The following is a 21,532-nucleotide window of genomic DNA, read 5'->3' on the forward strand; positions in this document are numbered from 1 at the left end:
GCCTGAAGCTAATGCTTACCTGTTCAGGAGGAAATTACAACTTGGCGTCCTTTTGGGCTCTAAGCTGTCTCCGTCTTTCAAATACATCTACAATATTTACCCGGGGTTTGTTATGTCTCTGGTCACGCAACTGTTAGATTTTTTTTTTGGGTCGGGTAGAATCTATCTACGTTGATCCTGTTTGTTTGTTTGTTTGCTGCTTTCATGGCTGTACTAACGTTACAGCTGTAGCGCACTGGGTTTACGTTTTTACAGGTATATCTGGCAACCAGGCCTGGCTGTCAAACTGGGCAGTTGATAACAACACACAGGCCAAAAACAAACAGAAATTCCGTCATGGAACGGAAATTTCAAAAGGAGAAAATACTGGCATTAGCATTGTTGTCAGAAAAGATAGTATTTCAACTTAGCATGTTTCCTTAATATCTGATGACCCATTGTGGTCATTTTTGGATTTATTGCAGTAAATATATTACATATTGGACCTTTAAGTGTTTCACATATAATTGATTGATTGAACGATTGACTAATTGATGCCCATTTCTTTAGGAAGATGACAGCAGAGAGCGAAAGGACAGAAAAGAAGGATGACGTGCAATAAAGATCCACTGCAAGATTCAAATGTTGAATCTTATGTCTAAGGGCGTTTTCACACCTAAAAGTCCGGACCAAGGTCCGAACCAACGTTCGTGTTTAATTACATTGTTTACATTTGATCCCGTTCTTTTTGGTTTTACGTAGTGATTTTGCTAGCACACTAAAGAACTTTCCATGACATACCTACGGCGTGTCGTCACCACGTACATGTGTTGCGTCTCCCTTTGATTGGTGAGTAGACGGGTGTGTGTGTCTGACGTTGGCGTGTTGTCATTTTGGCATTTTTTGGCGGGTAGTCTTTTCCGTATGAATGAAAATGAATGAACAAATGAATGAGCAAATCCCGATTGCATTATTATGGTATTACTACCAGCAGCAACAACGTCAGCACCAACTGGAAGCGCAGCACCAACTACAAGCGCAGTACTCGCGAGAAATGTACGTTCTCGTAGTGCAAAAAGGTTTTTTTTCCGTTTTTTTTCTTCTTCTTCTATGGTACGTAGTTGCCTAACTTCCTGTAATTGGTCCGAAAGTCCAGACCATCCAAAAAGTGTTTTCATACGGACCGAGACCACCTCTTTTGATCGGTGCAAAATTTGGTCTTTTTCAGTTTTATATAAAAATCACAAAAGTCAAAACATGGCTGACTGAGACAACCTTCAGGCTGTATAGAGTGGACCTATACTATTACATCATCACAGTACTTGGGGGATGAGGGTAGTGGGGTAGAAACCCAGTCTGTCAAACACACACAAGTATGTATACACACACACAAACACACACTTAATGGGGACCACTTGGCTGGACCGAAACAAAGCTTTTTGGCAGGCTTTGTTCTCAGCTGAACTCATCTTTTTAAATGGGCTCAGAGTTTTAAGCGGTGGTTTCAAGAACAATAATATTTTTTTCTCGTAGTGTGGGGGTGGGAGAACAACTCAAAACTTGTATTTATATAGACTTTTTATTTTATTTTTTATTTAAAATAGTGCTTTTATTCTAACCATAGGTGCTTACACTCTCAGTTTAAGTTTATGCCCCAGTGAGAATCCAACCCCTATATCCGGCCACTGAAAGCACTGAACTGTACAGAACAAACTGAAAGCTGTTTCTTTCCCCTGTAGTTGCAGCCAAATGTTTGCCAACTCGTCAGGCTACTGGGCATGTTGTTGCAATCCTTACAATCCCAGAGGTGTGACAACTTCACTTCTGGCAGACCTGTGTGTGTGTGTGTGTGTGTGTGTGTGTGTGTGTGTGTGTGTGTGTGTGTGAATAGGACTGTCAGATATCCTCATGGCTCTGCTCTGCAGTGGAATTTTTCACACATCCACCTTTAGCCTACCTTTGAAATCAAAGACTTCACTCCTCCTTGTCTGTCTCATGGGGCTAGGCTGTCTCCTGTCTTTTCCACCCATGTGTTCAGTCTTTCTGTTTGCTGCATGTGTTGCTTTTTTGTCCTTGTGGTTGCCTTTTCTTGCTGGTGTTCGACTGCTTTCTATTTCTTGTGGCTCCCTTTGTTTTATAACCTTTTGTTTTAGCTACTCCCAGTGGCACATCCTGTGTCCTCTGATAAAGAGTCACTATCTGGCTTAAAATAATTTGGGGAAAAACATATTCTGCTATCAGCCAGCAGACATTATCTTAAAGTATCAGGATTATGGATAAAAGTGCACATTGCAATAGGCCTAATTATTTTAATAACCAGGATGATATCAACACAAGACAACACTTCTGGTGATATTAGTGACACGGCCTGCACTTATCAGCAAAGTGCTAGTGCAAAGCAGAGGAACATCTTTGGGTGACAAAATTGTATGCAGCTACATATTAACTTCATACAAACAGATTTTATGGTCAGTATTTTTCAGCAAGCTCAACAAAAAAAACGAATATTATATTCCTGTGTACAGATATGTGTGACAAAGAGCATAGCTATTTGTTGACCTGTGTTAGCTAAATTAATTCATTCATGCATTATTTTATTCACTGATTGTGCAGCTGCCGAGAACACAGTATTTCAAACATTAAATGAAAAAAAAGTCTGGAGAATGTTAACAAAAAGGACCTGCAAGTATTATAAAATTATATAACGTTACCTATTTTGTTGCACTGTAATCGTGATGCTAACTGTATAGCTACACTCTAAAGAGAATGATACCATAATCTAGTGTTCCTACAATGAAACCATGGCTCTTGTTAAGGCATTCAAAATAGGTTAGATAAAACTACTTTTCATCGAGCTGGGGACCCACATGCAGTTCAGGGACAAGGACTGCTGGTTCTGGTGACAACAACTTTGGGCAGACTCACAGAGGCGTGGGAGTGGCTAACAGCAGTGTTCGGTTTTAAATCCACACGTGGTCTGGGTCTTGGGCTTGTTTTGCACTGCATACACACAACTGGAAACTTCTGACCAACTCATGCCAGCGAGTTGCCCACGTCTATCACTGCGGGGGCAGACAAGATCGGAAGAAACTTTTGCAGCAAAATGCCATCTTTCCCCCTCAACCAGTTTGCTGACCTGGAAGAGATGATGTGCAAGGTAAACGAAAAGCGCAAAGAAAGTTGTGCGGAGCAAAAGTTGGCTAGGTCATGAGGGGGTTAACGTTAGCTAGCTAGCTACACTGCTAACTTTACGCCGTTTGCTCTTTTCATCTTTTCAAGTGTTGTTTAGTGGATGGCCTACTGTTGTTGTCCTGTATTTATCGTGCATTGACTACCCGTGGCTTTATCGTGCTCTTGACTGTTTTATGTGATCTTAAAATTAAGCCTGGACATAAACTTGTCACGAAGTGGGAGCGTTGTTGAAGTTGATAACATGGGCCCATTAAACCGTCTAACGTTACTAGCTAAGTTAACTAACGTTAGCTAACTAACGTTAACGTGGTTGATCTAGCTAGGTTTTATTACCACTGGTGACAGACAGGTTACCGTACAACTTGTAAACTCAGTAGCTTACTAACTGTAGACCACGCCAACAAGTTAAATAGAAACACTACCGTAGACAACCTAACGTTAACAACTTAACTTTATAACTCGTGCTCGAAACAACAGAAAGTTGCCAGTTTAAGTTGTCAAGCTGCGTTCCTAGCATGGAGTTGTGTTTAATTCGTTGGATGCTAGTAAGTATTCGCAGGTTGTAAACAAACTAACATTTATTTTTCTAGAAATACGAGGGATTTACTGTAACGTTACTTCATGCGCTGCATTACAAATATACATCATCTCGTCCTTGCTTATTTTCATCACAATAGAAGATGCAAGTATGTGCAGGATGCCAGGTTAAACCTTTTTGGTCGTGTTAGTGTGGATTTAAAACGCATCAGACATATTGTTGACTGAAGTACCTGCACCTGACGTCGTAGTGTCTGCATTGCATGACTAAAAAACCTGTAACGTTAGGGGTTGACAGAAGTTCATAATGCAAAAGTAAATATTTGACAAATGTTTTCATGTGTAACTGTATGTGGGTACTTAGTATCCCTAATCCACGAATAGAGTTCTCCATACATTAATTTATTCTGCCAGACATAAAACACATTTTTACATTAACACAGAAATCCCAGTGACAAGTGTACCAGGTAGAATGCTTTCTACACTGGGTGTACAGTTGAAAGCTGGAAAATCAATGAGCTTAATGCATCTGTAGACAACATGTTGGATAATTGGGTAAATCTGGGAGGAAAAAACAGTATTATGCATTGGCCACATGGTACTTCCGTAGTGTTCAGCATGGAAACTGAAAACAATTACATCCTAACAATGGTTAATCAAAAGCACAAATGTTCATTAATTGTTCCATAGTTTCTAAGGGAAATGTCAACAGATGTCAATGAATAGAAATGTAAAATCATTGATGGACAAAGAAACATGGCACAGTGATTTTTTTTTTAAAAAAAAATGTTTCCAACGAATCACTCAATATTAATTAAATATATGCTAAAATTTTGTTGTCTGTTCTTTTTTACAGCAGTTAATGAATCTCGACTTGAGGGAGAAAAACAGACCACTACCATCCCTCAGTCTGGCAATGACAACACCAGGGTGCATTGGTCAGCCACGGAGCAACATATCATTTTCCCTCTCGTCTCTCTCGCGCCTTCCCACTGATCCTTCAGAGAGTGCATTTCTGACCTCCAGCCAGTGGGGGCAGCAGTCAGAAAGCTCTCTGCCCTCCCAGCTCGCTAATTCCACCCAGTGGGGAAAGTCAAGCTTCCTTGCCCAGCGCTCCATCAGTATGGTAGAGAGCAGCAGCACCACAGCAACGAGTCTTGGCTGGCCCGGGACCGACATTACGCAATCCCAAAGTGACATCAGCCACACTGCACTGAACACCAGCTCCTCCTCTTCCACCTCATCCGTTTCCTCTTCCTCATCCTCATCCCGCTATAAGACTGAGCTGTGTCGATCCTTCAATGAGAGTGGCTTGTGCAAGTATGGCTGCAAGTGCCAGTTTGCTCACGGGCTAGATGAACTGCGGGATCTCAACAGACATCCAAAATACAAAACTGAGCCGTGTCGTACGTTTCACACCATCGGCTTCTGCCCCTACGGCATGCGCTGCCACTTTGTCCACAACAATGAGGAAGAAAAGAAACACTCCTTCTCTCGCTCCTCCTCATCATCCTCTTCCTCAAGCATTCCCCAGCAGCCACCCTCCTCCTTCCGTTTGCACAGACCTCCTCTTGTCCGACAGAGCTTCAGCTTTGCTGGGTTTCCCTCTGCTCCCCAGCAAGCCCTTCAGCCTGCCCTTAATGCTCACCCTCCTCCTGCCACTGCTTCTTTCACACGTGCTCCATCGGCATCTCCTCCTTCCTGCGCTGACATTACTGACCTCCTTTCTCATGCCTTCCTGGAGATGGACTCTGCCTTTGAGGCGTCCCCTGCCCACCAGTTCCAACCTTCCATGGGCCAGGCCACTGCAGTAGATCCCCGGTCTCCATTCCTGCCTTCCCCAGACTCCGGCTGTTATCCATGTGGGCTGTCTCCGAGAGCCTCCCCTTCCCTGAGGCAGAGTCCCAGTGCTACTGTGGTTTTTTCTGGGCCACTGGGTGCCCGATCCCTGTCCTACACCTCTCTGTCAGACCAGGACCAGGATGGAAGCAGCTCTGCTAGCTCGCTCAGTGGCTCTGAATCCTGCGGTGGCATTAATGAAGTCAATGGCAAACGCCTGGCGGTATTCAGTCAGCTCTCTGTTCCAGAGGATGCTACTGGGTTCTGCATTTAGACTGCAGTGTGCTGTGGACACATACGTACATACATATTTGCATACATTCAGACACAAACATGCAGACCCGGGATACTCTTGAGACACAATATATGCAGTACACACATATCCACGATCAAGCACACACAGTGCTCGCACACTAGAACCCTATAAATGCACACATACCCTCACACCCAGCCACTGGACTGACAGCTCAGACGTTCTTTGCACCTGTGTGGCATCAAAGGAAAGAAAAACTTGGTGACTGACTTAGAACGCACAGAGAGATTTGCCTACTCGATTTATGGGGTTAAAATGTCACTGTCATATGCGTAAGGGAAGCCACAGTGATGCTGTAACTGAAATGTGTGTTGCCACCAAAACAGTACATATTAAGACAGAAGGTAAATAGTGCTAAAAGTGATTGATGCTTAACCAAAATAATATGTTGAGATGGAAAATTGCGACAGATATTGTAATCACAGTGTGATTGGCCTCAGTGTCGCCTGTTGTTGAGTCCAACCACAACCTTTATATTTATACATTTTACCAACATCTTACGAATGTGAGAAAGCCAAAGACATCTTTGTAGCGCAAACGTTTTTGATTATGCTGGTACAAACAGACAATGTTTAGGAATTGTTGATTTTTTTTTTCCATTAACTGTACACAGTATTGTGTTTATAAGCTGGTGAAACTGTTTTTTCCTCATAACTCTACAGTCTGAGGTTATGTTTAGATCACTGGGCTCGAACCTGAATGTTATGTTTTTAAACAACTGAAGTGCCTGTTGCGTTATTTACCAGGTCATGTGTTGAAACAGTATTTGTGGGTTTGTTAGGAGAGATGTGTGGAGGGGTGCGAGTCTTTATTTAGTCAAGTAAGCTAGTGTTGGTGAGTTCAGGTCTCTTTGTTGTTAAGATGACCACAAGTGTTCTTCTGTCCCTCGTGCATTATTGACAAACTGCCACCAGTAAAATGCCTAATGACCAAATTGAACCTGCCTTACAGGAGGAGGAAGGAGGACTTAACAGAAAAGCCAGTGGGCTTATCATACTTTTACTTTTAATCATACTTTCGCAAATCACATGTTCGTGACATATCGTTAACTGTATGACTTGCCAACTGGAAAAGCAGGACATGGGAATTGTCTAGGCTTTGATATGTGAACTGTGTCAGCACAAACGGCATTGCAGAAAATCCATCAATATTGAGAGTCCAAGATGGACCTTAAATAAGATGCCATCACAGTATTCTGCATCTTATTTTGTGTAAACTGATATGATCTGAACTTGGCTTGAGTTGCAAAACACTTGGTGTAAAAGTAAAGTTAAATCGAGTCATGAATGTTTGATTCAAGTCCTGTTTTACCTCTGGCATTTATCTTAAAAAAAACTTGTGGTGCTAATTGTATTTTAGATTATCTTGAACACACATTCCCAGGAGTGTTTTTTTCCCTTCCTTGTCCACAGGCAGCACTGGTGTTATATTTTTGATAAATATTCTTGTTTTTGTGACTCACCCAACCATATTTCATCTCTCCGTCAGTATTAATTCTTCCTGTTATGACTTTGTACTGTTATGAATGTGTAGCGTTCCTGGTCTCATGCATGTGGACTGTGCACCCAGATCTGTTGCCTTACTGAGCGAGATCCAGCATGTTGTAGGGTTAAGGTGTATGTGTGTTAAAGAAATGTTACTTGGCTGTTTTGTGTGTTTATGACGTAGTTGGTTAGAAGAACAGACACTGTGCTGTTACTAGTCTATTTAAAATTACCTTTTCATCAACATGTTTGAGGCCTGTTTAGTGTTAAAGGTGATAATCTTTAGTAAATTAATTTCTTTAATTTATTTTAACGTATTTATAGAGGACTTTGACTTGGTAATGCTTGTATCAAGTTTAATATATTTGGTTTCTTCTTTTTTGTACTGGAAATAAAGTTTTTGTTTTTGATTTTTTTTTTAACTGTTTGTTTGTTTTGCTTAATTACCTTCTCAGGGTTACACATGATCCTCTACAGGTAAAATCTATACAGGCTTGCTTGGCACATCGGCTCAGAAACCTTGCTTAGCTGATGCTACAGTGCAGGAGTTAAGAGACTTCAACTTTCTGCCTGGTTGTATGCATTATGCTGGCTGTAGTAATTGCAACATTGTTTACACCTTTGTGATGCAAGGTGCAGGAAGGAAGGAAGCAAACAGGAAACCAGCGAGCTGTCATTTATGGTTTTCATTGTAGATCACGATCATTCTCCGCAGTGGCACTGTTGAGGTTAACTGTATATACACACACAACGTCAAAAGTAATTAGCTTCACTCTGAAGTTGATATCTCATATTAGACTGAGTGATAAGACTTTTGTTTTCCTGGACAGCAAGGACAATAATAAATGTATTGTTGTATTCTAGTTTTGTTAGACATATCAATCTATAAATGAACATTTGATCATTTAGTTTACCTGAAATTTAAAAAATGTTTTTATTTAATCACCACACAATCGGACAGGTCATTAAAGAATGAAGCTTTATGCCTTTAGTGTGACTTTGGATTACAGTTTATTATTCAGTTTATTCAAATGGCTGGCAAGGGTAATCAGAGACTAGAAACCTCTATTTTCATCCAAAAGTTCCACTACAAGAGTGAAACACAACAGGTCCTCCAGGTGAAATTGTGCAAAGGGAGCAGGCAATGACTCACACATCTAATCTGTGGTGCAGCCTCAGCTTAAAGAATGCTTTCAAACCAGTGTTGCTGATTGATTCAATTTGAGCATTTTTTTCTGATTCCACTAAATAAAAGGAGTAAAATGTATACATTTTTAAAAGAATGAAAACTGTGCCTCCTGAAATTGCCTTAGCAGACTAAAGTGAGGTATTGATGGTTACAAGATACAGCTTGGTCTCACATTCTAAAAAAGACACCATAGCAAAAATGGCTTCACATATTAAGTTTGCAAAAACTGATTTAAACAAGCAAGTCTTTTCTGCCTTAAACGGTCTGCTGCAGGATGGCAAGATGTGTATGTGTGTGTGTGTGTGTAGTCATGCAATTGAGATTTCATGTGGAGATAAGAAGTCTTTTGTTTGGTGTTTAATTTGACCAACCCGGGGCTCCCACCCATGTCCCTTCTCCCTCACTGCCTCCACTGATTCCATCCTTCCTCCCTCACTTTGTTCCTCTCCTTTTCTTCAGTGATGTCCCCTCACCTCTCTACTTTCTACACTCTGAGTAGCATCAGAGTCATTATTTAATCTTCTGTTGCTATGGTGAGCAACACAAGTTTGCAGAAGCAGGATCTTCATTAGCAGGTAGACCACACAATTTGGTCCTTTTTAAATCCAATGTCTTTAGAGCAAATCTGTGTCTTCAGATATCAGGGAAATCATGTCATACATGTAAAAATTTAAACAGGGAAAAAGCCTTGAATATAAAACCAAATTGTGGCCTAAGTTACATTAAGCAGTGTCAAACTCATTTTCATTTCATCACCATAGTATTTTTTTTCTCTACCTTTCACAATGTCCCCCCAAAAAAACATAACGGGGCTATAGTTGCATGGTTGACCCTCCAGGAATCTCTCTTTCATGCACACAACAGCTATTATCTTGTCACTGTTAACATGAGATGAGCCTGCTGTCTGGGAGTGATTAGTGGCTGTGAAGGGGTTAAAGGCATGTGTGTGCTTGTATGGTTTCTATGTGTGTGTGTGTGTGTGTGTGTGTGTGTGTGTGTGTGTGTGCTTGCTTGCTGTATTGTGTCTGATAGACATTCTCCCACACTCTTGCCCTGTGGGACATAGGAAAGGCAGGCAGATGGCTGTATTCAGGTCCACCACGGGTCAACATATGGCCCCGAGGGACAAGGTTTGTGTTTGTGTGTGTGAGACAGAGAAGCTCACTCTTACCATGCATGAGTGGAGGAAGTTGAAAGAGTAGGAAGGGAGGGGAAAAAAAGTTGATAGTGGTAGCAGAAAAAAAAGCTGTGAAAAAGAAGTTGTGAGATAAAGAAGTGATGGGACAATTTGAGAGGATGAAAGTGGGCGGCATCCTGTGAGATCATACAGGTTTTTTTAAAAAGCACACTTGGTCGTCTTGGTCAGTTTTGTTAGGATGCTGGAGGACAATGAGACCCACCTGAGGCAGTGCGAACCTATGCTTTAGTTCATTCTTCTTCAAATATTGCATATAACAATTAAATTTGGAATAAATCAGGTGTGCAGATAAAAATAAAAAGAAAGATATGAAAAACTGTTCAAAGCTTTCGTAAAGAATCGTTCTAAGCTAACATGACCGGTTATTTAACTAAGTAGGGCTAGCTAGCATATCAGAAGCTAGCTAGCAATTGATTTAGCTCTATGGTTTACTAATCAGCTAACTACTAGGTTAATGTTAATGCTAGCTAACTCAGTTACATGATTAGGCATACTATGCTACTGTTAACCTAGCCAACTGCTAACTACTTCACTACTAAGAATAAATGTATAAATATGAAATAAGTATGACTACAGCATACTTTATTGATAGAATCCTTCTGTTAGCATCCAGGTAGCATCAACATAACTGCATTTGGTGACTTAATTTTATTTCTGCCTCCAGACTTAAGTGAGCATTCAGGAAATCTAACCCATATCAATAGTTTCTGTCAACTTCTCACACTACAAAAAAACGTTCATTCAGGCTATGTCAGTGTTACTGAATTTTAGCAACTCATCAATTTGAGAGAATGAATGCTGGTTTTACCTGCACACCCCCAACACCTCCTTTCTTTCTTTTAGCCCTGAACCTCCCCCTCCTCCTCCTCCTTTACTCTCCTCCCTTCCTTCATTCACCGTTCCTTTGTGTGAGTGTATTGGTGAGATTGTGATGCAGGGTAGAGCAGGAGGAAGGGGAGGGATGCTGTGTAAAGCAGCACAAAACAGCTGTTGCGTAACTCTCACCATCTATGCCATCATCCCTCAATTTCACAGAGCCATTCTCCAGATTCCCTCACTTTATACTGTTTGTAAGACATTTAGGTACAGAAACTTCTCACTCACTTCATCTTTCTCTTCTTGTACACTGCTTCCACTCTGCCTCCCACCTCTAATAAACTTATTTTTTCTACCTTTCAATTCCCTCCAGCCTCCTGTAGAGGCTATTTATTCTCTCCATCTCATTTTCCTCTTGCCCACCCTCTCCTCCTCCGCCTACTTTCTACAATTCTGCCCCCTCCCAAACTTTCTCTTTAATCCCCCCTTTCTGTTTCTTTATCTTCTCTCCAGAGAGGATTTGGGCAAGTGTTTAATGGATGGCAACAAATGGGCAAAAGAGTGGGCTATAGTCCGGTGCTGCACATTTATGCAGATGCCTCAGTTTTCCTGTTTTCTTCTTTCACAACAGTCCTAGTTGAATATAAGTTCCAAAATCCACACATCTTGCTGTCACCTACAATGCACTATGCAGATCAGCAGGGGTAGAGTGGCAGTCTACTCAGCTCATTCAAGAACTCTTGTCTTGAGGGCCTCCATATTGAAGTAAGGACTTAGGCTAACCCAGTTTGAGTGCTAACCCAAAGTTAAGAATAATAAAGGGAATGTAGTTTTGCACTTCCATGAAGTTGGGGGACTTGTATGAGATGGAATTTTAAAAAGAAAGATCAAAACTAATGCAGCAGAAGCTGAAGCCTCCTGACTTTAATCCCTACGTGGGTCAAGCTCCACAAAACAGGATTCTACACTTCCGATTATGCAATCAACAGCAACTCTTATATTAGACCCTTCCTCCCTAAGTCCATGCCATCAGTTTGTATTGCTGTGTTAAAAGTCCCCAAACATAGCTGACCACGCTTCAGGTGGAATCATTTACCCCAATCAGAGGCTATATATACTGCCTTCTTCCCTTTGTTCCTTCTTTTCCTCCGCAATGTGTGCTTCCTAGAAAAAACACAGACAGAAAAAGGCAAGTGAAGAATCTAAATTGCAATCTGCCTAGTGAATGCTCTGCTTTAACTGCCAATCTGCTGACTGCGTCTCATTCATGCTGACATCAATTGAGTCAACTCTCCAGTGTTTCCCTACAGCAGGCTTTTTGTAAAAAAAAAAAAGCTGTGGTCTGCAAGCCTAATCCAAAATAACCCTGATGACATCACCATAGTCCTTTTCTTAGACTATAAAATGCTCCCACGAGAGCCACCAAAGCCATTTTACAACTGTTTTCACAGGCCGATTGGAAATTGGTGGAGTGCCTCTTTAAGATCCAGTCCAAGTCATTATTTTTCCTCTTCTCCCACTATGGCAACCCTTTGCTTCATGGTGTTTTTTTTTTACAAAAATAGTTAAGTTTAGAATGACACAAAAATATATATCTGCCCGTGTATATTATCTGCAGTGTTTAAGGACGTCTAGATTTAGTGCTTACGGTAATTGCCTAAACTTTATTGTTAAAGTATGTGCATGAGAAGTCGTCCACATCATTACATACACACATAATTCCGCTCTGATGTTGTCATTCACGATAATAGCCATTATGTCAAATATTCAATGAAATACCAAGGCCAGGGTTTTTTCCTTGTATGGTGAAATACAAACTCTATGGTGTGTATAATATAGGCAGTAATTACTGTTGTCAGCAGTAAAAGCAAATTTGGAAAGTAGCACCCACACAGCAGTTTTTCAGGCCTGAGCCTGAGCCAGAGACACATGGGGAGTGGATAAAATGGATAAAGTTACACGCAGAGACCTTTGTTGTGTAAAACTATTACACCGATAGTTACAGTTGAGCCTTTCGGGACAAAACTTTGATTCTAAATATCTCAGAAGTGCAGTGCGCTCACATACAGTAGAACCTCTTAATACCAAGCTCATGATATGGATCAACAACATCAAAGAAATATTAATAACTTAAGCAGGGATGATGGGAAATGGAACTACTGCTGCTACTAATGCACACAGGGAATGTGTTATGCAGAGGAGTAATAAAGCGAAAAGGTAACATCTATTTACATAAGAACAATATAACTAAAGAGTTCTCTTCAATGTGTATCTTGTTCTTTACAGTGTCATTTAGAAGGGAGAACAAGTCTTGAATTCATGCCACGTTATTTTTCAATGTGAAAATAGATTTTTAAATATTTTTAATGAATAAAAAATACCATGCAAAATAGAATATGCAAAGGGTATTTACACACCTTGTGTTATCACCAATGAATTATATCAATAACAGACATTTGACTAATTAATGGAAGGAATTGCAATAACTCTGACACACTTTAGAATTACTTCTTTGTTAGAAATGATTATGTTGCACAAAACATTGTGCAAATAAATATACAAGGCACTCTGCAGCCAAGTGTGTTTAACTACAAGTTGTCCCATCTTCCAGACAAACACAGAGTACATCAAAAAGATAAACTACAGATTTGAGAGAACAAGGCAGAACAGACAAGGAGACAGTGGGAAGAACTTTGCAAAATGTCAAAGTAACAAACATGAAAATAATGACCGCTTTGTGTGTCCCTCTAGTGGCACAAAGAGGCCACAGCATCTACCGGTGAGGTGAATTTCTTTTTCCCTGTACCAGTATTCATTGTGTTGTCTTTTATTGCTTACCAAGGCCTGGTTTTTGTGGTGTTTGTGTCACAACATTATTATTCAATTTAGAGAAAATGTTAAGTTGAGAAAATGAAATAATTAGAACAACCAGAACAAACTTACAGCCTCGCAGTTTTAGACTATTTTAGGACTCATATTTGAAGAGACTTTTATTAAAAGCAGTGTCATTAACAAATGTAACCCAGAAATCCATGTGAAATGATTTCAAAACCATACAACACGTTCCAAACACCTTTGCAGCTTACTCTATGCTAGGAAAATCTCAATACTACATAGTACACATTAATGCTGTACAAAAGGACAAAAATGTACAAAAAAATTAACTCTTAACCCAGTTTGAGTGGTCAACTCTGAAATGTGATATTACTACATAAAAACAGAGTGATGCTCAGAAACTGTCATCACACTGATAATAAAATATAATTAGACTAACATTCTTGTAGCAATGACTTATTCTATATTTGCATTTTTGCCTTTTAATGAACTGAAATTCCAAAGATCACCAGCGTACATGGAACACCCAGCTCCTAAAGGCAATCTGCTACAAGGCAGAGCAAAGCACCAGGAACTAGTTAGGTATTCTGTGTCTGCAGAAAAACAAGTGTTGAACAATGAATCCGATGTGCCAGGTGTAATTATTTTCCAATGTTCGCCAGCTATTATCTTGATGGCTGCTAAAAGAGATGGTATGGCAATTGATGTCTTATCCTAAATTATTTTTCATTTTCAATTATTTCTTAGTCAGTCCTCTCAATTTGGGCACTCGGCATTGCAACACATTACAAAGAATATTAAATTACCTTGTGATTGACTATACATTCACATTATCGTATTCACATCACTGACAGTCAATATTTATTTTCAAAGCTTGGCCAAGTGGGGTCAGTCAGTGCGAGGCTCCACTTGTTTCATGAAAACTAAAGTTGAGAACATCATACATTGTTTCAATCAAATGAGAAATAAACTAATGACGATGAAAATCATCAAAATGCAAAAGAAACTAAACAAGTCTTGTTCTGTGTCAAAGTTCGACAAGTAAAGGGTTAGCCCTGGCTAAGCCCTCCTGTCACGGGTACCTGGTTGTCAGCAGAACCTGGCTAATCCTGTTTGACCCAGTTGTGGAAATCAGGGTGATGTTTGATTCCCTCTGTGGTTGGACTGGAACTACTATCCTCTCTTTAGGATTAACGGAGCCCCACAGGGCCCTGCTGATCAGCTCCAGGGTAGCAGAGAGGATCAGGTTGGTCACAACTTCTGGATCACCACTTGGAACTTACCTGGCATGACAAAATGAAGGGGAGGTGAAAAATGTGTATGAACCTTAAGAGAGGTACTCAAAATTTTAAAACAAATTAGGTACATTAGTTAAGGATATCGCAAAAATTTCACGTACATGTCCTGACCTACCTGACAACACCACCATTCTGACACCTTGCATGAGTAACAACAGTTTGGCTTCTATCCAATGAGCCTGTTTTGTCACCTCGCTCTTTCCCACAACAAAGAGAATCATGGATTGGTATTCTGATAGTACTTACAGGATGGCATAACAGAGACCTCGGCTGTCACCACGCTGTCAAGACCAAGGTTAGACAGAGCTCCTCTCACCACGCCACACGAAAAAGCGAGGTACTGAGAGAAAACACACACAAATACACATTAGCATTAGCTAAAATGAGATGGAGTCTGAGCGATAAAGCATTCAATTTGAAATATTTTTCGTGGCAATACTGTATCGCTACAGCTGGGACGCCAAATATCGATCTTTTACTTTATAAATTACACATGAGAATTTAACTTTTTGGTACTAGAATAATACAATCAATTGCTTTTCAGTCCACTAGATGGAAAATTGAAGTATGATGAACAAACAGACTAATGTATCTCTAGAAGGAATAAGAGAGAGAGAGAGAGAGAGAGAGAGAGAGAGAGAGAGAGAGAGAGAGAGAGAGAGAGAGAGAATAATAACCTTAGGTGCCTGATCCAGGTACTGTTTTCCACTGGAGAGCTGAGTCAGTAGAGAAAACTTGTTGTCCTGCAGGACATAGGTACCCTATGGCAGAAAATAAATGCATGTAACAACCCTTGTAACAAACAATAACAGATTGTAACCAACACTGAATATGCTTCTGTATATATTAATGTCCTATCATTCAGAGGGGATTTAAGTAAGCTATGAGCTTAATTGAGTTTTATTGAAGATTAGGCCACTCTAAGCTCTTCTTTGCCATAATGATCTTTGATATCTATTACAAACTAAGTCACATTTTCACAAAAGAGACTGACATTTCTGTTGGTGGAAAGACTACTCTCAACTTTTATTTTACCTGATGGTTTGTTCTGAGGTTGTCAACCTGCCTCCTGAACACCTTCGTCCAGAAGTCTTTACAGACAAACTTCATTACATCCAACTCATCTTTGAAGCTGGGAGAGTCCCTGGTCAACCTAGACAGAGCAAACATCAACACAGGCACGTAACATAAGTGAGGATGCAAGTCATATAGCATTCAGTCAGTCTGTCTGTCTGTGTGTGTATGTGTGTGTGTGTGTGTGTGTGTGTGTGTGTGTGTCCATCTACCTTTCAATGAGTCCTTGTCCCACCCTGAAACCCATGCTTTCAAGGACAGAAACGCAGACAGCTCTGTCCTGAAGAGAAGAAATTCAAGCGGTTTACTGGCTCATTCACTTGTGTGTTAGTGTGGTAACGTTATGTCATGTAATATGGCCATGTTAAAGCTACACTTTTATAATGTAATAGCATAAGTTGGTGTTTTTCAAGGTGATTACAAACCACAGTGTAACTCAAGGCTAATGTTTTTCTAACGCTATATATTATGTGTCAGGTGATGATTGAACCATGCCTTTATGGAACACACCTTGTTGTCCATCTCTCCTTTACTGGATTGCTGCTCCTTGTAGATATGTGACACGATCTCCATATGGAGAAAGTCAAACAGAGACTCGTCTGCCATCCCTGACAAACACACAGAAGTGATTATACAGCCCAATATAACGCTTACGTAAAACTGTTTGACTTAACCTACGGTAGTTGTGCTTCAAAAGACAAAATCAACAGTAACGCTAGCTAAATGTGAAAACCCTTAACGGCGCTAGCGTTAGCTTCATAGCTAGCGCCAGACATCTAACGTTAGTGTTATTTGCGGTCCACTGGCCAAGCCTAGTTTTTCCTTTTGTCGGCATATGAGAGAGGATGAGGACAAGAAGCCTAACCCATGCATATATATATATATATATATTACATATCTTGCAGTTATCTAAATTAATTAAACATAGTAAACAGTTAATGTACTGTACCTGTCAACTGACTGTAGGCTACACGAAGTAAACACAACCCTGCTTTATGGGTTGAACTCGATATTTCTGCCAGGGTACACCTCTAGATTCACATAGGCGGAGTTAGCGGGAGTTGTTAACCCATAACGTGAAAAAGCACCCGGTGGTGGCGGATTATGGTCCACCATAACAAGAACAACAAATCATACATCTATTAATTGAACATATTGTTCTCATATGGAAGGCATCAATACACGTGGAGATTTAGCTAAGCCTGTCTGAAATTTACGTTGAAATCGGCATACGCCAATTTAATAACAAACAGACGCGTGTCTTCCAATCGCGGTATGAGACGTCAGATGTCACGTGACATCATAGCTCAGAAAACAATCCACTTCCTCACTGCTCATGTGATTTGTGTTTTTGTCATCACAGTGAAGGTTTGACAGTTTTGGGATTTTTGGACTGTATATTTGAGCGTTTAGCTTGTAGCTAATTTTATATTATAGATTCTCGTTGAGTATTTACTTGTACTTAGCAAGGTGAAGCTGATGCCAGGAGTACTGGAACACTATTTAGCTACAGCAACGATCTAAAACGTTACTTTGTTTCAATGTAGCTAACGAAGTTTTGTGTGTGTGTGTGTGTGTGTGTGTGTGTGTGTGTGTGTGTGTGTGTGTGTGTGTGTGTGTGTGTGTGTGTGTGTGTGTGTGTGTGTGTGTGTGTGTGTGTGTGTGTGTGTGTGTGTGTGTAGCCATGTCCAGCGGGTACCAGATAGTGGTGCAGGGCGAGGCCTCTGAGACAGACTCTGATGATGAAGTTTACATCACCTCCATGCCCGCACCCCAAACTGCTACAGTCGGAGCTAAGGTTGTCTTGCATGATGTGTGTGCTTGAGCGTGATATAGAGATAAAAAGTGTGTTTTCTAAAGCATCAACTAATATCTCCACCCCTCCTGACATTAATCTACAATCTGCTTTGTCTGTGTTATCTATCTTGGATAGGTTCCTGGGGAGGCGTCTGAAACAGACAGTGAGGGTGAGGAGGAGCAGGCGGGCCGAGCCTCCTCACTGAGCCAGGAGAGCGCTCAGATACTCAGGAGAGACCTGCCTCCTCTTATCGTAGTTAGAGACCATCCTGATATACAGTCGATAGTGGAAGACAGGCCAAGTCCCACACACAGGCCACAAGGTGAGGAATGCAATATTGCATAGTGACAATTAGAATAATAAATATCCCAATCATAATACTTAAGGTGTGACAAAATTAGTCTCAACTTAGAGGTCCGTTTACCGGCTTCTCCTATTCTTCACGCATTTCAGCATTCAGCATTTCTTGTCATATTTCAACATATTTTGTCATGTATGGCTTCGATCAAATAAGTGAACAATGAAATGGAGGTTTAGTTCTGAGTTATTTTAGTATTTAATTCTGTTTCCAGGTGACACCCTTTTACAACAGAAGCTGCGGGAATCTAACAGCTGGCTATATTCTGACGTGGGACAGACACTACGGCAGGTTTATGGCAGTGCCAGTAGAGAGGTACGGAGATGTGTTTGACCCAGAACGCTTATTGTCAAACATATGAATTAGGTATACAAAGGTCTCCCAAAATGCCCTTTATACTGCATCATTACTACAGAGTCCAGTGCTATATTCTATGATAAGCTGCATCATGTAACAGCTAATTGGTTGTGTTTGTAATGCCTTCATTTGAGTTTTTTTCTGATTGCTTGTGTGAAAGGTGAACAGTGCAACAGCTCAGCTGAATACTTCGCAGAGCGCCATCATCAATGCCTCCCACAGCATAAGGTTAATCCTGGATGACCTGAAGGCTGTGTCTGAGAAGATTGACATCATCACCAGCTGTCAAATACTGCCTGATATTAACATCAATAATCCAAATAATTATACTCCTCCTATACCTTAAAGAAACAAATTAATATATATTTATTTAAAATATACATATTGTCATGGGTATATTTTCATTTAATATCATATCATAATATCTTAGCTTTACTTCAGTGTTTACAAACAATAGCAACAATAGCATATGAAGAAATGCGTATATCTAGCGATCACACACTTTATATGTATTTGTCTGGCAGGATTCTTGGTCCTTGTCTGGAGCTCTGTGATATTTCTGTCAAGAGATGATGTTCTGTCATCCTGCGTTTTGCAGCTGTCCTCCAGGGTTGCACTTTGACATAGAACATAGGAACATATTTGCAATATCAATTTTCTTTCCTGCAGTTATTTGCAAATATAAATATACCACAACATAATCCCTTGAACCATTGTACGATGATTCTTATAAGGCATATCCTTTTCTGTCTTTGCTGTTTTTTTCTGGCTCCCTGTGATAGGTCAAGGATGCAGACAAGTTTCTCATGCTATGATTCAAATGTTTGGTTCTTTTTTTCAGTTTGTTAAAATTGTAAAATAAATGCAACTAAATAATAAACAAATTGCTTTTGTTGGTAAACCTGAATGCTGTTAAATGTTTTTAAATGTATTGACTGCTATCAGAAAACAAAAAGGGTCTCCAGAGCTGTAATTCTGCCCTGGTTCATTGATGTGGCTTTGAATGAAAGTAAATGTGGATATAACTTAAAATGTATTGGTTATACTTTAATTTTCAGAAAACAATAGCACCAATCAGAAAACAAACATACATTGCATACATATTGCAGACACAATTAAAAATAAAAGAAAAGAAAGTTTGTTAACTCACAGAAATCAACAATGCATACAATTCGCCCAGTGTTGGTCAAACATCTCACCTCATGGAAAAGGACTTTAAAGCAACACCAAAGCACTTTTCCTCTTTGGTCCCCCTACAGGTTGGAAGCGGAATTGTCCATTACGAGTCATATGTCTCATTGGAACTACAGATCTGCTACCCGATCTGGCAAACTTGCATAGTGCGGTTATAGCCAGAGGGCCGCAAAGCAAATGCAGAAGTGCCGTTCACCCTGTTACGAGTTGATGAACCACTGAAACGATTTTGGAAACATTATTTTAAGGTATAAAAGAATCTTTGGTGTTGCTTTAACTTTGAGGTAACCTTAATCACAGTTACAAACCCAACTACAAAGGTTGGTTGTATCAGACTTAATAATATAATGAAAAAAACAAATGATCCTCAACACTAACAATATAAGAGAATGCTACTGATTCGGCCTGTTTAAGACAAACACTCCTGTGTTCACAGCATCCTGTTCCTTCCTTCTAGTTGTCCTTGCATCCATCAAGTAGGTGATGTCCCATTTATACACCTGTCCTTTCCATCCAACAGTCAACAGCTTCACCATGAAGCTATACAATCTGTGTGTAGGCATGTCAGATAGCTGTGTAGATATACACTAACACCACTACCAGCAGGTTGAGAACTGTGCCCACAATACCCGCGATGCCAAGCATGTCCTCAGGGTCCACCTTCCATGTGTCCGTTCCACCATCAGGAAGCATGCTGACGGGATCGGCCACCTGAAAGAGAGACAGAGAGAGATGTGCAGTGTGTGGCCAGTGTGTACAATTAACATGCACTCAAGGCAGAAATGGTTAGATTCGTTTTAAGTGTCTTGACATGCTTGAGCCACCTGATGGCGCCATCGATAAAGACATGACAATTTACACTCACAAATCACAACTGGTGTCTTCTCTGCTGAACATGTTATATTAGCCTACATTTGCAGTTAAGTCCATATCTGCACACCTTTATGTCCATAATTATGTGTAATACATGTATTATGTCTAATACAGTGGTGGAAGACGTACAGAGATCTTTTATTTAAGTGAAAGTAGAAATACCATGGTGTAGAATCACTCTGATTTAAGTAAAAGCCATGAATTCAAAATTATACTTAAGTGACAGTACAAAATTATTAGCATCAAAATATACTTTAAGTACCAAAAGTTAAAGTACTCATGCTGAATGGCCCATTTTAGAATAATGTATATCATTGGATTGCAATTATTTTTTTTAAGATCATTTTTATTGACAGGACAGATGAAGACATGAAAGGGGAGAGAGAGGGGGAATGACATGCAGCAAAGTGCCACAGGTCGGAGTTGAACCTGGGACTGCTGCGTCGAGGAGTAAACCTCTATATATGGGCACCTGCTCTACCAACTAAGCTATCTAGGCGCCTGTGGATTATCATTATTGATGCGTTTATGAGTACATCACTTTAATGTTACAGCTAGTAAAGGTGTGGTTAATTATTATTATTTTCAGAATTAATAATCTGTATCTGCAAAGTATGTTATCAAATAAATGTAGTGGAGTAAAAAGTACAATATTTCTCTCTGACTTAAGTAGAAGTATAGTAGTAGCAGAAAATGGAATTACTCAAGTAAAGTTCAAATTTGTACTTAAGTACAGTACGTCAGTAAATGTACTTAGTTACTTTTCACCACTGGTCTAATGTTATACACAGTATAAGTTAAATGTATTAATTTATAGACACATGATAGTGAGAGAAATTCTCTAATATATATTTCTATGCAATATAATGATATAGTGACAATATTGTGATGAAAAGTGTTCCAACCACCAGGAAGTAAAAAAAAAGAGATTAATCTTTCCTCTGATGAGCTGAGTATTGTGTTCTCTGAAATTTACCTCTTTGCTGTTTTTCTTTCCTCTGTCATCCCTTTGCTCCGTTGGCTCCATTTCTCCCTTGTCAAACTCACTTAGTGCAGTAAAAACTACTTCAGCCTTACTGTTATCCTGTTCAGTCCCAAAACAAATAGATCCAAATATTCACAGGGATGATGTCAGGCAGGACTTTGTGCAGCACCGCTCTCTGAGTTAAAGTCTTCTTTATCTTCTCTCGGGGCTCCA

At 40.1% G+C, this 21,532-nt stretch overlaps 3 protein-coding genes across 7 annotated transcripts; 2 read left to right on the plus strand and 1 right to left on the minus strand.

The window, feature by feature from the left end:
* Nucleotides 1–2,785: 2,785 nt before the first annotated feature.
* Nucleotides 2,786–8,118, plus strand: zgc:114130 (uncharacterized protein LOC570332 homolog). The gene is made up of 2 exons (XM_031297281.2): nt 2,786–3,136; nt 4,565–8,118. Exons 1-2 carry the CDS (start codon nt 3,083–3,085, stop codon nt 5,819–5,821), a joined length of 1,311 nt encoding a protein of 436 aa, XP_031153141.1. The 5' UTR covers nt 2,786–3,082; the 3' UTR covers nt 5,822–8,118.
* Nucleotides 8,119–13,506: 5,388 nt separating this feature from the next.
* Nucleotides 13,507–16,972, minus strand: trappc6bl (trafficking protein particle complex 6b-like). Of its 2 annotated transcripts, none has more exons than XM_031297280.2 (7): nt 16,716–16,972; nt 16,265–16,370; nt 15,967–16,034; nt 15,716–15,833; nt 15,358–15,441; nt 14,927–15,020; nt 13,507–14,665 (listed from the first exon to the last, which is right to left on the minus strand). In XM_031297280.2, the coding sequence occupies exons 2-7, from the start codon at nt 16,358–16,360 to the stop codon at nt 14,634–14,636; spliced, it is 492 nt and encodes a 163-aa protein (XP_031153140.1). In that variant the 5' UTR covers nt 16,361–16,370; nt 16,716–16,972; the 3' UTR covers nt 13,507–14,633. The 2 variants fall into 2 exon arrangements, with proteins under 2 accessions (XP_031153140.1, XP_031153139.1); XM_031297279.2 differs by having other exon boundaries at nt 16,265–16,362; nt 16,704–16,971.
* Nucleotides 16,973–17,002: 30 nt separating this feature from the next.
* bloc1s3 (biogenesis of lysosomal organelles complex-1, subunit 3) lies at nt 17,003–19,146 on the plus strand. Of its 4 annotated transcripts, none has more exons than XM_036001384.1 (5): nt 17,003–17,122; nt 17,437–17,567; nt 17,688–17,874; nt 18,125–18,225; nt 18,428–19,146. In XM_036001384.1, exons 2-5 carry the CDS (start codon nt 17,439–17,441, stop codon nt 18,611–18,613), a joined length of 603 nt encoding a protein of 200 aa, XP_035857277.1. In that variant the 5' UTR covers nt 17,003–17,122; nt 17,437–17,438; the 3' UTR covers nt 18,614–19,146. The 4 variants fall into 4 exon arrangements, with proteins under 4 accessions (XP_035857277.1, XP_031153137.1, XP_035857278.1 ...); XM_031297277.2 differs by having other exon boundaries at nt 17,005–17,122; nt 17,437–17,552; XM_036001385.1 differs by having other exon boundaries at nt 17,065–17,224.
* The last annotated feature ends 2,386 nt before the right edge of the window (nt 19,147–21,532 follow it).

The sequence above is a fragment of the Sander lucioperca genome, chromosome 5, assembly GCF_008315115.2.
Source record: "Sander lucioperca isolate FBNREF2018 chromosome 5, SLUC_FBN_1.2, whole genome shotgun sequence".
NCBI classification, from domain to species: domain Eukaryota; kingdom Metazoa; phylum Chordata; class Actinopteri; order Perciformes; family Percidae; genus Sander; species Sander lucioperca.

What these genes read in the sequence shown, in the direction of transcription:
- zgc:114130 (XM_031297281.2), top strand. Translation starts at nt 3,083, where the DNA reads ATGCCATCTTTCCCCCTCAACCAGTTTGCTGACCTGGAAGAGATGATG. An exon ending in TGGAAGAGATGATGTGCAAG is followed by an intron (nt 3,137 to 4,564) that starts GTAAACGAAAAG and finishes TCTTTTTTACAG; the next exon opens with CAGTTAATGAATCTCGACTT.
- trappc6bl (XM_031297280.2), bottom strand. Translation starts at nt 16,360, where the DNA reads ATGGCAGACGAGTCTCTGTTTGACTTTCTCCATATGGAGATCGTGTCA. An exon ending in ACCTCAGAACAAACCATCAG is followed by an intron (nt 15,442 to 15,715) that starts GTAAAATAAAAG and finishes TTTCTGCCATAG; the next exon opens with GGTACCTATGTCCTGCAGGA. An exon ending in GGTCTCTGTTATGCCATCCT is followed by an intron (nt 14,666 to 14,926) that starts GTAAGTACTATC and finishes TTGTCATGCCAG; the next exon opens with GTAAGTTCCAAGTGGTGATC.
- bloc1s3 (XM_036001384.1), top strand. Translation starts at nt 17,439, where the DNA reads ATGTCCAGCGGGTACCAGATAGTGGTGCAGGGCGAGGCCTCTGAGACA. An exon ending in CTAAGGTTGTCTTGCATGAT is followed by an intron (nt 17,568 to 17,687) that starts GTGTGTGCTTGA and finishes TATCTTGGATAG; the next exon opens with GTTCCTGGGGAGGCGTCTGA. An exon ending in ATGGCAGTGCCAGTAGAGAG is followed by an intron (nt 18,226 to 18,427) that starts GTACGGAGATGT and finishes CTTGTGTGAAAG; the next exon opens with GTGAACAGTGCAACAGCTCA.